General features: G+C 51.1%; 3 protein-coding genes and 2 long non-coding RNA genes across 5 annotated transcripts; all 5 read left to right on the forward strand.

Moving 5' to 3' along the window:
- Positions 1-13: 13 nt before the first annotated feature.
- LOC100283666 (uncharacterized) lies at positions 14-3,338 on the forward strand. The gene is given in 7 exon segments (NM_001156567.3): positions 14-272; positions 403-429; positions 537-636; positions 2,288-2,434; positions 2,515-2,595; positions 2,677-2,822; positions 2,916-3,338. Coding segments are annotated over 7 exon segments (624 nt in total). The 5' UTR covers positions 14-219; the 3' UTR covers positions 2,986-3,338.
- A 153-nt stretch (positions 3,339-3,491) lies between these two features.
- LOC103636843 (cytochrome P450 71A1) lies at positions 3,492-10,767 on the forward strand. The gene is made up of 3 exons (XM_020542861.3): positions 3,492-4,636; positions 9,808-9,837; positions 9,956-10,767. Exons 1-3 carry the CDS (start codon positions 3,611-3,613, stop codon positions 10,586-10,588), a joined length of 1,689 nt encoding a protein of 562 aa, XP_020398450.1. The 5' UTR covers positions 3,492-3,610; the 3' UTR covers positions 10,589-10,767.
- Positions 8,088-8,626, forward strand: LOC111589949 (uncharacterized). Its single transcript, XR_002749046.2, has 3 exons — positions 8,088-8,126; positions 8,219-8,331; positions 8,430-8,626. It is a non-coding gene; the product is annotated as an uncharacterized lncRNA (long non-coding RNA).
- On the forward strand, positions 8,681-9,188 carry LOC118473090 (uncharacterized). The gene is made up of 3 exons (XR_004851929.1): positions 8,681-8,709; positions 8,799-8,921; positions 9,017-9,188. It is a non-coding gene; the product is annotated as an uncharacterized lncRNA (long non-coding RNA).
- Positions 10,659-12,835, forward strand: LOC103635000 (cytochrome P450 71A1). Its single transcript, XM_008657573.3, has 2 exons — positions 10,659-11,940; positions 12,034-12,835. The coding sequence occupies exons 1-2, from the start codon at positions 10,954-10,956 to the stop codon at positions 12,652-12,654; spliced, it is 1,608 nt and encodes a 535-aa protein (XP_008655795.1). The 5' UTR covers positions 10,659-10,953; the 3' UTR covers positions 12,655-12,835.
- Positions 12,836-15,192: the final 2,357 nt, after the last annotated feature.

Here is a 15,192-nt window from a genome sequence, read left to right on the forward strand (position 1 = left end):
AACGGCAACAAGAGAAAAAACCCCAAGACCTTTCCAAGCCAGCAGGCAACAGCGCACCAATCCCGACGCGAATCGCCCAGAACGCGAGGCGGAATTTCCCATCCTCTTGGACCCCCCCCCCCCCCCCCCCTCTGTTCTTCCTCCTTCCCCCGCTCCTCGTCCACACGCTCCGCTCCGATTCCGCCCGCGTCCGCGGACCCAGATCCGGCGCCCGCGCCCATGGCGACGCGCAGGCGAATGCTCCTCAAGGTCATCATCCTCGGCGACAGCGGGTGCGGCCGGCTCCCTGTCCCTTTCCATACCGGACCTCTTTTTGTTTTGTTTTTTTTTCCTGTTCGTTCGTTTGCTTGCTTGCTTGCGCCGGTTCCTCACTGACCCCCTGGTGCGTCTCCTTGTTCGCAGGGTCGGCAAGACCTCGCTGATGAACCAGTAAGTCCGCCCCTCTCCGATCCCTCGATTTCACTTCACTTTGCTTTTGCGTTGGTTCACCGGGGCCTGAACCGATTGGTTGGGTTTGGTTTCCTGCGCGCGCGCAGGTACGTCAACAACAGGTTCAGCAACCAGTACAAGGCCACCATCGGCGCGGATTTCCTCACCAAGGAGGTCCAGATCGACGACCGCCTCTTCACACTGCAGGTCTGCTTGCTTCGACATCGTCTCCCTTCTTATTACAGCACCATCCGTTTAGGTTTGTTTCTATTCAATTGGCTGGGGGTACCTACAGTGCTTCGAGCCCGGATTAGATTGTGTGCTCCTGTGCGCCTCCAATGTGATCGTTGCAGTGCCCGATACGAAGGGTCGGTTCAGTTTCAGTCTTTCAGTCCGGTCATCTTGTGCTCTCTAGATAACGCTTGTTCCCCATCCGACTAGCTGGGCTCAGAGCCTGAATCGACAACCATCGCCTTCTATCGTGTGGGTTGCTTATTGGAGATGCCGAGTGGTTCCAGTCCACACCGTGCCACGCTGGGTTCAGTTCACACTGTAACTCCTCTGGTAAGCTAGCTACATCCACTACGGTGGTGTGGACGTACGCATCAGAAGTTACGTCCATTTAGCTCCAGTTTAAGCTGCCTGCTTCGAAAGACATTTCTCCACTGGTTAGCTTTTCGCTGAACCATACGATGCTAACTAAAAACAAAAGCGAAAGTGAAACCATTACTGGACGTATATGCGTTTTGGTTGAGTTACACCATTACATGTGTAATTTGATTCGCAGTGACGCTTCTGTTTGGGACATCAGTCATCAATCAGCTAAGAAGGATATTTCAGGGATGTGCGCAGTAGTTCCCTTCCAAGACGTCGTCTGACTTTTGAGAGATGAAGTTTTACTCATTAATTTTATGCAGCTTTCTGCCTTGGTGCCTTTTGGGCATTGCCCCTGTAAAAAAAAATTATGATGCTCCTTTTCACAAGTTTGTATCTGTCACTCTATCTATTGAGTTTGTTTGCTATTCCCTCCGTCCACAAAAAAGATGCAACTACGGTATCCAATCTATCTCGAGTTAGTTTGACTAAGTTTGTAGTAAATAATATTAGTGTTTATATCTCTAAAAAAATTATCACAAAAATATATTCTATAACTATTGTAATGGTACTTATTTTGTTTTATGAATGTTTTTACCTTTTTTTTTCAAAATTCCTACTGTTTGACTCCTCGAAAAGCGAGAATTGTATTCTTTTGTCGATAGAGGGAGTACTTAAAATCATTACGCCGCCCAATTCCTTAAAAACCTGTTTTCCTTTCATCACTTCCATTTTGGCAGTACCCAAATTTCATGGATTTCCTGATGATTTGTCTGGCTCATAATGATGATGCTGTGGAGAGCTGCTATATCTTTACCATGTTCTTTTAAAAAGGACAGGGGCCGTTATGTCCATAATTTTGCTTTGGTATTTATCAACTATCAATGCCTTTATTCAAATCGGGATATGTTTCATTAATCTTTTCGCTTGATTATCTGTACCATTAAAAAAGGCATAGTTTTTTCCCATGTGGTGTATATGAATAAATAGGAGTTTTGGTTCAACTGAGCACATACCTGCTTGTGTTAATAACGATTGACTTGATAGCTATTATGTCAAGGATGCTAATTAAGTCATAGGTAGCAATGTTTTCTTATGCAATTACTGTTTATGATATGAAACTGATGCTACCTTTTCCTTTTTCTTTTGAGTCAGACTTAATATTTGTAATCTGTTTATTAGGTGATGGAATTTGCAACCTCCTGCTATTTTTTGGAGCCATTATCATTTTAGCTTACAACTTCATTGTTTTACTGAAGCTTAGATATGGGATACGGCAGGACAGGAGCGGTTTCAAAGTCTTGGTGTGGCATTTTATAGGGGAGCTGACTGCTGTGTTCTTGTATATGATGTCAACGTATCCAAGTCATTTGAAAAGCTCAACAACTGGCGTGAGGAATTCCTAATTCAAGTAATTAACCTGCTTATTCGCGATCTATATCTGTATGTCCATTGTGTTTGAAAAAAAAGGACTCACTGTTCATTATGCAGGCCAGCCCATCAGACCCAGAGAATTTCCCATTTGTTGTGCTTGGTAACAAGATCGATGTTGATGGTGGTAACAGCCGGACTGTGAGTATTTCTCGTCACGAGTTGTTATCCACTGGATTTATTCTCTACTTTTGTGAAATTTCTTTGTTCTTCACTTTTCAGGTTTCTGAGAAGAAGGCTAAAGCATGGTGTGCTTCAAAGGGAAACATCCCCTACTTTGAGACGTCGGCTAAAGAGGGCTTCAATGTAGAGGCTGCATTTGAGTGTATAGCGAGGAATGCTGTAAAAAATGAGCCAGAAGAAGATATGTAAGTTTGAATAGTATATAGCTCACATATATGTATCATACATGCAGGCAGCCTTGTGGTGTAACTTGATCTATGTTTTACCAACTTTTGCAGGTATCTTCCTGATACGATTGATGTTGGGGGCGCTGGAAGGCAACAGCGTTCGTCAGGTTGTGAATGCTAGAAGATATGGAGCACTGCGAATTGCTCGGTTGGTTGGTCTGATTCTCTAGGGCTTGTTGTTTGGGTGGCCTGTGTCATCATTTCATATATGTATTTAGTTTGCAAAACTGCTATTTGTGGACACTGGATAGTTTGGAAGTCTGCATGCGGGTGCTTATTGTCGACTCCCGTGTAGATGCAGAGAACTCATTTGTAACTGCCGTTTCGGTGTTGTATCGTATCTGCGCTAGATGCTAGTGTTGTAACGCTTTTGATTGTTGATGGATTGCATATATGTACTGTATTTGTACATGAACAGAACGTAGTGCCCATTTTCATAGTGTTCAATTGTTGGTTGGTTTGGTATTGTTCTTTTAGTCTGGTTTCTCCACATTACCCGTCTTGACCGTACATGGCATATTGGCATGGGGTCATGGTGCTGCTTTGTAGCCTCTAGCTTGCTTGGACTTCCTTCGAAAATATCTGTATTCTTGGATTTTTTTTTTCAATTCCCTCTTCTCTGAAACGGTTAGGATCGTGTTCGTTTTTTTCAATCTCTGTCGTCTAGAAATAGTTATCCAGCGGGATCGTCTGCTCTCCACCTCTGCCCCCGTCGCCATCAAACAGGAGTAGTAGGGGGGCAACCTATGCTTATCGTGAGATCACTGCGTGCCTATTATTATCTTCCTTCCGTCTCATTATTGGACCATCCACCTATACGTGCAGTGTCGGTGAAAACCATGGACGTGTCACCGTTCCTTGCACTGCTGCTCGTTACCCTCCTTTCCCTGCTCTTCTTCCTCTCCACTTGGAGGAAGAAACAGCCTTCTCCGCCCAGCGGCGTCGGCGATGGCCGGCCGCTTCCGCCGTCGCCTCGGGGCCTTCCTATCCTGGGACACCTGCCTCTTCTGGGCCCCCTGCCGCACCGGAAGCTGTGGGCGATGGCGCAGGCGCACGGCCCCGTGATGCTCCTCCGCTTCGGCCGCGTGCCGACGGTGGTGGCCTCGTCGGCGGCCGCGGCGCAGGAGGTGATGAAGACCCGCGACCTGGCGTTCGCGAGCCGCCCCAGGATGCGCATGGCCGAGCGCCTCGTGTACGGCCGCGACGTGGCCTTCGTCCCCTACGGCGAGCACTGGCGTCAGAGCCGACGCGTCTGCGTGCTCCACCTTCTCAGCCAGCGCCGCGTCAGCTCCTTCCGCCACGCCCGGGAGCAGGAGGTCGCCGCGATGCTCGCCCGCGTCCGCGCCGCCGCCGGTGGACGCGACGGCGCCGTCGTCAACCTCACCGCCCACATCATCTCCTACACCAACGGCATCATCTCCCGCGCCACGTACGGCGACAAAGGAGGGAGGTACTACGACGGGCCCGACGGCGGCGAGAAGCTCGCGAAGCTGTTCGCCGACTTCGAGGAGCTCCTGGGGACCGTCACCGTGGGGGAGTTCGTGCCCTGGCTGGCGTGGGTCGACGCGCTCATGGGCCTGGACGCCAAGGCCACGCGCACGTCCGCGGAGTTGGACGCCTTCCTGGAGCGGGTCATCACGGACCACCGTCGTCAGAGGCGCCGTGGCGGCCAGTGTGACGGCGACGACCATCGGGATTTTGTCGACGTGCTGTTGGACGTGAACGAGGACGAGGCGGACGCCGGTGGTGGAGTCAAGTTTGACGACACTACAGTAAACGAAGAAAGTTCCGACGGTCCCTCTATCGCCGACGGCTTCCTACGAGGCCGTCGGATATTACCTTATGTCCGACGGCCAACAGGGGCTCTCGGAAATAAGACGTTATGTCCGACGGCTACTGACAAAGCCGTCGGAGATAACCTTATGTCCGACGGCTAGTTACGAGGCCGTCGGACATAAGTTTTTTTAACACGCGGTACCGGTCCGGCGCGGTTCATTTTCACGCGCGCGCGCTCCTCGCTTTCTCTCTCTGCCCGCTCGCCGCCGCCGCCGGAGACGCTCGCCGCCGCCGCCGGAGACGCTCGCCGCCGCCGCCGGAGACGCTCGCCGCCGCCGCCGTCGAGGCCCGCCGCCCCGACACACGCCGCCCCGCCATCCGCCGCCCCGCCGCGGCCGTCGAGGCCCGCCGCCCCGACACCCGCCGCCCCGCCATCCGCCGCCCCGCCGCGGCCGCCCGCCGTCGACCGCCACGCCGAGCCCGCCGTCGACGCCCGCCCCGCCCGCCCGCCGTAAGGTATTTAGTATTAATCTATTATTAATATTATATTAATATTGTTTTGTAGTTTATTTTATTATATCCGAGGTCCTAAATTTAATTAGTGGTGTTTAGATAGTTGTAATTTTTAATTTCCGACGGTAATTATTATGCCCTCGGAATTAAGGTCAGTTTATATGATTTGTCACCCGTAATAATGTTATGTAGTGGTGTCTATATAATTTAAACTCTTAATTTCCGAGGGTAATTATTAAGCCCTCGGAAATAAGGTTGTTTTATTTGATTTAGGGTCCCGTGAAATGTTTTTTTGTAATGCTATTGTATTAGTTTGGTTAATTAGTGGCTATTGTATTAGTGTGATTAATTAGTAATCATAACTAATTAAGTTAACGAAACCTAGACGTCACCCGTTTCGGCCCAACACACCTTACATGTGACGCATGTGAGGTATGTTGGGCCGGAATTGTCCCTTTATTGGACAGCCTCGGGGTGACCGACAGAGTCCGTGTTTATGACAAAGGCATGTGCTCCTGCTTAGTTTCGGCAGCATAACCCCTGTGTTCTCCAATTGCACCATTTTTAGGCGTGCGATTGGAGAACAGCGGGGTTATGCTGCCGAAATTTCGCACGACCACATGTCTTGTCATAAACACGGCCTCGTCGGTCACTCCTGGGTGGGTTTAGGACCTATCCTTTCCTACAGATGTAGGGGCGTGATTTCTTCGTAAAAACGGATGGCCCGTGCATTACTTATCTAATTAAGTTAACGTCTCGTAGCTAGTATGGAGGAGAATCGTCGATGGATGTATGAAGGTTGGAAGAAAAGAGGTGCTCTATCAAGTGAGTGGGTGGCCAAGACTGATGCTTTTCTCGACCATGCTTTTGCTCGGTCAGAGACTGGAACCGATGTTAGGTGCCCTTGTAGCAAGTGTCGGAACATTAATTTCCTTGACAGGAGGACTATGTCGATACATATTTGCAAGAACGGTTATATGCCAGGCTATGAGGTGTGGGTGCACCACGGTGAGGACCCACCTCCTCGTATTGTATCGGAAGTTCAGTCACATGAAGAGGAGGACTACGATATGATGGAAGAGATGCTTGACGATGTACGCCATGAGTTTCTAACCGTCGATTCGGAGAACCCCGGTCAACCCACCGAGTTTGAGGATCCAGCTACACCTGAGGTTCAGAAGTTCTTCGAGCTCCTTAAAGCTGCCGAAGAGCCGTTGCATGAGCACACAAAAGTGACCGTCCTTGTATTTGTGACTCGACTTATGGCTATTAAGTCTAAGTTTGCATTCTCAAACAACTGTTACAAGGAACTTTTGAACTTGATCAGTGATGTACTTCCAGAGAATCACAAGATGCCGAAGGACATGTATCAGTCTAAAAAGCTGTTATCTGGCCTCGGTATGGACTACGAAAAAATCGATGTCTGTGAAAATAATTGTATGCTTTTCTGGAAGGAGACCGCAGGTGAGAAGAAGTGTATTGTATGTGGTGAGCGTAGATTCGTTGAGGTTGAAAACGACGATGGTTTGACCGTGACTACGAAGATTGCACGTAAGCAGCTTCGTTACATGCCTCTCATACCTCGGTTGAAACGTTTGTTCATCTCCAAGAATACAGCCAGACACATGAGGTGGCACAAAGAAGGGGTACGTGAGAATCCAAATGTCATGGTGCACCCAGCTGATACAGATGCATGGAAGGCACTAGATGCTTTTGATTCCAGCTTTGCTGATGAAGTGCGGAATGTCCGCTTTGCTGATGAAGTGCGGAATGCAAGAGATGATGTTGAAGATGATGGTGGAGATAATGTGGGAGATGATGCTGGAGACGACGCTGGTGGGGATTCTGGGGCTGGGGATTCTGGGGCTGGTGGAGATTCTGCAGCTGGGTCTGGAACTTCTCGAGTTAAGAGAACGAGGAAGCTGCATTTTGTTGGACCACCTCCAGAGCTTCCACCCGAATCTCGGGTTGTGATAAAGCCTAGTGGAAAGTGAGTGACATATCTTTGCTTAAATGTTATTGAAAGTTATGTTTTAATTCCTACATTGATTTCTGTTTGCAGGACTTGGATCGACGACTCGTTCACAGGCACAGGACACTACAGGCAGGTGAACATGGTTCTTGGTAATCTTGTTCGTCTGCACTGGCCTGGTCTTGTGACTTTGCCTACTGGCGAGTCTGTCCCCGCCACCACTTGGGAGCATTATCGCTATGGTGTCTGTAGAACGTTTGGCAACACACAGGCACTAGTTTGGGATGCATTCTGGGTATGACTTGTTTATACTATTTTAGTTATTCCATATATGTTTGCTTTTATGATAACACTATGGTTTTTGCAGAAACGGTACAAGTTGCCGGACGATGGATCATATGATATGAACGCTCGTTACGTGTTTGAGTTTAACGCGAACGATGTCGTTGCAGATGCAATGTACTATGCACGAATTCAGGCTATAAAGGCATGGTACAGAGCAAATGCTGATGATCGACCGATGCCAAATACAAAGGCCGAGTGGTCATCAATTTACTTGACGGAGGAGCAATACCTAGAGGTAAACAGGTTGTTGCCTCTCATATCGCACAAAGCCATGTATTTGCTTGCTTTATTTAAAAAATTTCATGTAGGTGTCGGTGCCGTGGATGGCCACCCGATCAGACGGTTATCGGGCATTGTGCAGATGGTGGGCTTCCCCTGAGTTTCGTGCCATTTCCGAAAGGAACAGGGGAAACCGTGGGACCGAGTCGTTCCACAACTACGGTGGTGATGGTCATGTGCGCTTGGCTAAGCGAATGGTAAGTCACAGTTTGTTGTAACTTTTGAATTACATAGAAATGTGTCATTGTAACTTTTATGTACAGGAAGTCAAATCCGGTCGTACGCCCACGGATGTGGAGGTGTATATGCAAGGGCATAGGGGTTCTGATCCTCAGAATCCTGATGTGTTATGCACTCAGACGGCCACCGACCGTCTAGTGAGTTTTTGATACTCTATTATGTGTTTGATAATGTTTGCAAGGGCATATATAGGGGTTATGCACTTATATTTGATATTGTTTGCCTCCAGGCTTCGTATGGGGAGGAGATGGTTCAACGCCATGGGCAGGAGTACGATTGGAGGAGCCAGCCAATCGACCCTCAGGCAGCATATGCTAGCGGAGGAGGACAAGCCCACGGACGGTGAGATTATTTAATTAGGATTACAAAATTGGCATCATATGCTTGCGATTCAACTGAGGCATGAGTTACTATACTAAGTGCATGGTTCACTCTTGTAGGTTGGGTATTTTTGATTCTACGATTGATTCCAGAGAGCTAAGACGCCGTGGACGACAGTCCACATCGTCGTCTTCACAGTCGTCCCGTTCACGATCATCCGCCCACGACATAGAGATGACAGTGTTGCGTCAACAGGCAGAGTACCATCAATCAGTCTTGAGGGAACAATTGGAGTACCAGAGGCAACAATCTGAGTACCAGAGGCAACAAGCCGAGTACCAGAAGAAGAGGGACGAGTATTATGCAAACCTCCAGGCCCAAAATCAAGCTCTTCTCTCGGTAAGCTGAAGTAACATTTTGTAGCTTATTTTGCAAAACACTTGATGTGTATCTTATTAGCTCAACAATGACTTGTATATAATTTGTAGCAACTAGCCCAACAAGCGGGCGTCCCTATGCCGACATATGGGATGCCGCCTCCGGAGTTTGCACTGCCAATTCCAATGTTGGCGCCTCCACCACCGCCTCCGCCTCCGTCACAATTCCCTACGGTATGTACACATATGCGTGTGCGACATGTTCATAGATGTCTTATGTGTTTAAATGAACAATTGAGTGGTTACTATTTCATGTGCTTGTGTTATAGGGATTTCAGACACCACCCGCTTCAGTTGCCGCACCTGGAGATGGGTCTGGTCAGGACGACCCAACACATTCGTGGGTGAACAATCTTTTCAGCACGCATAGTCCAGCCGGAGGAGGTGGCTACTCGAACCATCCAGACGATGGATATGATTGATGTGTCGTGATGTTTATTTATGAAACACTTTGCAACACTTGTTTGTGAGACACAATTTCAGTTTGCAACAACCGTCGAACTTATATGTTGATGTTAAATTTGTGAATGTTAATATTTATGTGAGAATATTTGTGATTGTGAATACTTATTAGAATGTGTATATTTGTGATTGTGAATGTGAATGTGTATATGTGCATGAATCTGTTTTTGTTTTGTAAATGTCAGATTTTTTAAAAAACAGAATTTTGTGTAAATTCTGTAATTTGTTATGTCCGACGGCCTAGTGGTAGCCGTCGGACATAACCATGCCTTATGTCCGACGGCATTCTATACCGTCGGACATAAGGGATGCTTATGTCCGACGGCTTGTCGCTGGGCCGTCGGACTTAAGGTTGTGGGGCCCACTGGCTGGCCGGTAAAACGGTTGGGATTTACTATTTCCGACGGGCGCACGCAGCCGTCGGAGATAGGTTATGTCCGACGGCTGCCGTCGGACATTACCCTATTTCCGACGAATTATCTCCGACGGCTTAAAGCCGTCGGAGATAAGGCTTTGCCGTCGGAGATAAGCTATTTCCGACGGTTTAATCCTTATGTCCGACGGTTTTGGCCGTCGGACTTTGCTCCGTTTACTGTAGTGCGACGTGACCATCAAGGCCATTATCCTGGTATCAAGTTTAGCCATGCATGCAGTGTGTTTGTTCATGATAGTATACATATATGATATGAATTGCATGTAAATATCATCTGCCTCGATCTTTGCAACTTATATACATACATCCACAGAAAATGTTTGCCGCCGCCACGGACACGACCTACACGACGCTGGTATGGGCCATGGCGGAGCTCATCAACCACACACACGAGATGCGCAGGGTCCAGGACGAGATCCGCGCCGCCGTCGGCATCGACGACGACCACGTCACCGAGGACCACCTCGAGGAGCTGCGCTACCTCAGGTGCGTGATCAAGGAGACGCTCCGGCTGCACATGCCGCTGCCGCTCCTCATACCACGGGAGACGACGGTGGACACGGAGCTGCTCGGCTACCACGTCCCAGCGGGCACCCGCGTCATCGTCAACGCCTGGGCCATCGCGCGGGACGCCGCGGCGTGGGAGCGCGCCGACGAGTTCGTGCCGGAGCGGTTTGCCGGCGGCGACGACCTCAAGGCGGCGGACTACTTGTTGCTCGGGCAGGACTTCAGGTTCGTGCCGTTTGGCGCCGGGAGGAGAGGGTGCCCTGGGGTGGGATTCTCTGTGCCGACCATGGAGCTGGCGCTGGCGAGCTTGCTCTATCACTTCGACTGGGAGCTGCCGGCTCGAGGGCCGTCGAGGCTGGAGATGGACGAGCTGAACGGGCTGTCCGTGCGCCTCAAGGCCAACCTGTGTTTGGTTGCTAAGCCATGGTGTCGTCAGTGAGATCAACATGCGTGTCTTTGTCTTGTCGGTAGTGAGATTGTTCTTTAGAAAAATGTTTGTATTTCCTAGATTCAAATTTTCGATGGTTCTACACTGAAAGGGAAATTAACTTGTATGACCGTCTATAATATACTGCTGATTATTGTGCCCCACGTACTCTAGCCTCTGGTGTGTAGTAGATGAGGTTGATTTGGAGCCACCACTTGCGATCGATGATTGTGATGTGCAAAATGTGCGCTTCTCATCTTCTGAAAGAAACAACATGCATGCTCATTTTTAACAAATATCCGGCCGGCCGGCCGGCCGGCGTGTGATCCACACAACGGTTGTGGTGCGAGCGATGCGACCCTAGCGCACTTGCAGACATGGACGTCTCACTCTCACCGCTTGTTGCACTGCTGCTGGTCGCTCTCCTCTCCCGGCTCATCCTCGTCCTCGCCACAAGGACGACAAAGGGTGGTTCTCCGTCCAGTGGGGACGACGATGGCCGGCGCCGACTGCCACCGTCGCCGCCGGGGCTTCCCCTCCTCGGCCACCTGCCCCTCCTCCTCGGCTCCCTGCCGCACCGTCGCCTCCAGGCGATGGCGGCCTCGCACGGCTCGGTCGTGCTCCTGCGCATGGGCCGCGTGCCCACGGTGGTGGCCTCCTCGGCGGCCGCGGCGCAGGAGGTCATGAAGGTCCGCGACCTGGCCTACGCGAGCCGCCCCAGGCTACGCATGGCGGAGCGCCTCCTGTACGGCCGCGACATGGCCTTCGCCCCCTACGGAGAGCGCTGGCGCCAGGCGCGCCGCGTCTCCGTGCTCCACCTCCTCAGCCACCGCCGCGTCCTCTTCTTCCGCCGCGCGCGGGAGCAGGAGGCCGCCGCGATGGTCGCCCGCGTCAGCCGCACCCGCGCCGCCGCCGCCGCCGTCAACCTCAACGCCGCCCTCATATCCTACAGCAGCGGCATCATCTCCCGCGCCGCGCTCGGCGTCGCCGACGTCCGGACCTACGGGCTCGACGGAGGCGGCGGCGCCGCCGGCGAGAATCTCACGAAGCTGTTCGACGACTTCGAGGCGCTGCTTGGGACGGTGACCGTGGGGGAGCTGCTGCCGTGGCTGGCGTGGGTCGACACGCTGACGGGCCTACACGCCAAAGCGGCGCGCACGTCCGCGGAGATGGACGCCTTCCTCGAGCGGGTCATTGCGGACCACCGCCAGAGGCGCCGTGCCGGACGACACCGTGAAGGTGGTGATGGCGATGATCACCGGGACTTCGTCGACGTGCTCTTGGACGTGAACGAGGCGGAGCACGATGGCGACGACGCTCGTGGAGTCCTGTTTGACGACGACTCCATCAAGGGCATTATCTTGGTACACGACGCATATGCGCGCATACATGTTCATGTTCTTAACAACCAACGACTGCTACGAATCTGAAGATGGACTGCGCGCGTGTACATACAGAACATGTTTTCCGCCGCCACGGACACGACGTACACGACGCTGGTATGGGCCATGGCGGAGCTCATCAACCACCCGGACGAGATTCGCAGGCTCCAGGACGAGATCCGAGCGGCCGTCGCCGGCGGCGGCGGCGTCACCGAGGACCACCTCGAGCAGCTGCGCTACCACAGGCGCGTCATCAAGGAGACGCTCCGGCTGCACGCGCCGGTGCCGCTCCTGCTGCCCCGCGAGACGACGGAGGACACGGAGCTCCTTGGCTACCGCGTCCCGGCGCGCACCCGCGTCCTTGTCAACGCCTGGGCCATCGCGCGGGACCCTGCGGCGTGGGAGCGCGCGGACGAGTTCTTGCCGGAGCGCTTCGCGGACGACGACATGAAGGCGACGGACTACCTGCTCGGCCATCACTTCAGGTTCGTGCCGTTCGGCGCGGGGAGGAGAGGGTGCCCTGGTGTCGGGTTCGCCGCGCCGGCCATGGAGCTGGCGCTGGCGAGCCTACTGTACCACTTTGACTGGGAGCTGCCGGCCGGCGGGCCGTCCAAGGTAGAGATGGACGAGCTCAAGGGTCTTTCGGTGCGGCTCAAGACGACCTTGCACTTGACTGCGAAGCCATGGTCTCCTTAGTAATAAGATCACCATGTCTTCAAACGGAACATCATGTGCACATGTGAAGTTGATGTAACATCCTCTTATATATATAATATGTACTTCGTGTGCATAAAGCAGTGCGAAAATCATTGAGAGTAGTAGTTATCTGTTAAGCTATCATATTGGGACTATCTTTATATTAAGACTTCTTAAATTAGGTCCCATGTGTCATTGTCATACTACCCTGGGTGGGCCCTCCATACCGATTAGCCTTGGAACATCCTGTTGGGGAGAAAGACCCTGACCGAAGGTCCACGTTAACAAAAACAATGTTCAGAAATCCTTTCTTAGAGTAAGGATAAAGTCGAACGCCACACAAGGCCAAAGGACATGCTCACGCGGTACAAGTAACAAAGCACCCAGGGCCACCATGCCTGATTGCCTCATAAAAAACCACTTCCCACTTGGTCTCCATTTATTATCCAAATCCACATCAGGTGATTGCAGGTGTCTCAGTACTGTGCTGAGCTATTTAGATAAGTAGAAATAATTTAATATTTAATAAAATACATATGTTGACTTATATGCAGATGAACTCATTGGCTCAACTATGGACGCAACTACAGAAAAGTGAAGAAGTAGCGGATCTTTTAAGAAAAGCTTGTCGTCATCTGGAGTCGATGGCCATGCAATTTTTTGCTTATCAGGGTTGGCGGTTTTCAAACAGGATTGAGTTGTAATAAGTCACTTTTTAAGTGAGTTTGAGTCGGTGAGGAGTAGGGGAGCTATTAAGTCTTTTAGGCTTACAGTTTTATCCTGTTTTTGTGAGCTGTTGTATTTGTTTCATGTTGTGTGAACTTGGCCTTACACTCGAAAGAGGTGAAAGCCGGATTCTAGTCCATTATCTAAAAAAACATCAGGTGATTGCAAGGACAGTATAACCATGACCTATCTCTCGCGAGTGACCGTTCACCAATCAACTTCTATTATAAGAGCATCTCCAACAATGACTCAAACTAGTCCCTCAAATTGAAATATGATGCTTTACACAGGAAAAACTACTCCAACAGTGTCTCATTTCATAAAATTTGGTCAAAAATTATAGGACACCGTCTCAAGTTCCTCAAATATACTATACCGTATTGGGCTGCCCATATAATCTAGATTTGAGGCTTTGCTGTTGGAGCGAGGTGTTTTGTTGGTGCCCTAAATTCTACAAAATATATTTATTTTTAAATTATAGGGCATTTTTATAGGTCATATTGTTGGAGATGCTCTAAGTCCTGTAGCATGACATGCTACATGATCTATGTTATTGTCGGGGACCATAATTAGGGGTACCCTCAAGGCGCCTAATTCTCAGCTGGTAACCCCCATCAGCATAAAGCTGCAAAGGCCTGATGGGCGCGATTAAGTCAGGGATCAGTCCACACGAGTGACTCGATCACGCTTCACCCGAGCCTAGCCTCGGCCAAAGGCAGCCGACCTCGAGAGACTTCCGTCTCGCCCGAGGCCCCCTTTTTATGGCGGACACATCACCGGCTCGCCCAAGGCCTTGGCTTCGCTCAGAAGCAACCTTGACTAAATCACCACACCGACTGACCAAATTGCAGGGGCATTTAACGCAAAGGTGGCCTGACACCTCTATCCTGACACGCGCCCCCGGCAGAGCCGAGGTGACCGCCGTCACTCCACCGCTCCACTGGCCAGTCTGACAGAAGGACAGCGCCGCCTGCGCCACTCCGACTGCAGTGCCACTCGACAGAGTAAGTCTGACAGGCAGTCAGGCCTTGCCAAAGGCGCCACGGCGAACTCCGCTCCGCCCGACCCCAGGGCTCGGACTCGGGCTAAGACCCGGAAGACGGCGAACTCCGCTCCGCCCGACCCCAGGGCTCGGACTCGGGCTATGTCGGTGTTTTGGGTCCGACCGCACACCCGGGGTTACCCCTCAAGGTGTTTTTAGGAGTAGGACGGTGTCGACGACTGTAGCAAAATGGTTCGTGCCGATCGCACGAGGGACTATGGACAAGATTTTCAGGTTCGGGCCGCTTAGAGGTGCGTAACACCCTACGTCCTGGTGAGTATATGAGCGTGGTTACAAGAGGATTCTCTGGATAGAGGGCGCAGAGAGTTTTTGTGGGTGGCTAAGTAGAACCGAGTCGATCGATCTGAAGGGGTGCCCCCTAGGCCTTATATACTCGACCGTGGGGCAGTACACGTGGGTAAGATAACAACAAGTAGCTAAAAGATAGTGAACCTCTTGAGATTATCCCTACGTAACCCTCGCCGACTTATCCTCGCATGGCTTCGTTGCATGGAGACTCCAGTGCGGGAAAGTCGGATCTCTGTTGCAGCCATTCGCTCGACGCTGTGGGCCGTCCGGGTTTGCACCAATTCGGCTTCATGTCGTTCTGTTTTGCCGGTTGTTTCTCCCCAGGCCCACGAAAGAATGACCTTACGATTTATTGGGCCCTTGGGCCTTTCGTGAGGTCCTTTACTCTTTTAGTGGACCCGGGGGATATCTATCTCCCACAAGCCCCCGATCTTTGGGTTGATTTGGAGGTAATCAACTCA

This window comes from Zea mays, chromosome 8 (genome assembly GCF_902167145.1).
Source record: "Zea mays cultivar B73 chromosome 8, Zm-B73-REFERENCE-NAM-5.0, whole genome shotgun sequence".
In the NCBI taxonomy this organism is placed as follows: domain Eukaryota; kingdom Viridiplantae; phylum Streptophyta; class Magnoliopsida; order Poales; family Poaceae; genus Zea; species Zea mays.

Coding starts and splice junctions, on each gene's coding strand:
- LOC103636843 (XM_020542861.3), top strand. CDS start 3,611: ATGCTTATCGTGAGATCACTGCGTGCCTATTATTATCTTCCTTCCGTC. Junction 4,637..9,807: donor TCAAGTTTGACGACACTACA/GTAAACGAAGAA, acceptor CGTTTACTGTAG/TGCGACGTGACCATCAAGGC. Junction 9,838..9,955: donor CCATCAAGGCCATTATCCTG/GTATCAAGTTTA, acceptor ATACATCCACAG/AAAATGTTTGCCGCCGCCAC.
- LOC103635000 (XM_008657573.3), top strand. CDS start 10,954: ATGGACGTCTCACTCTCACCGCTTGTTGCACTGCTGCTGGTCGCTCTC. Junction 11,941..12,033: donor CCATCAAGGGCATTATCTTG/GTACACGACGCA, acceptor GTGTACATACAG/AACATGTTTTCCGCCGCCAC.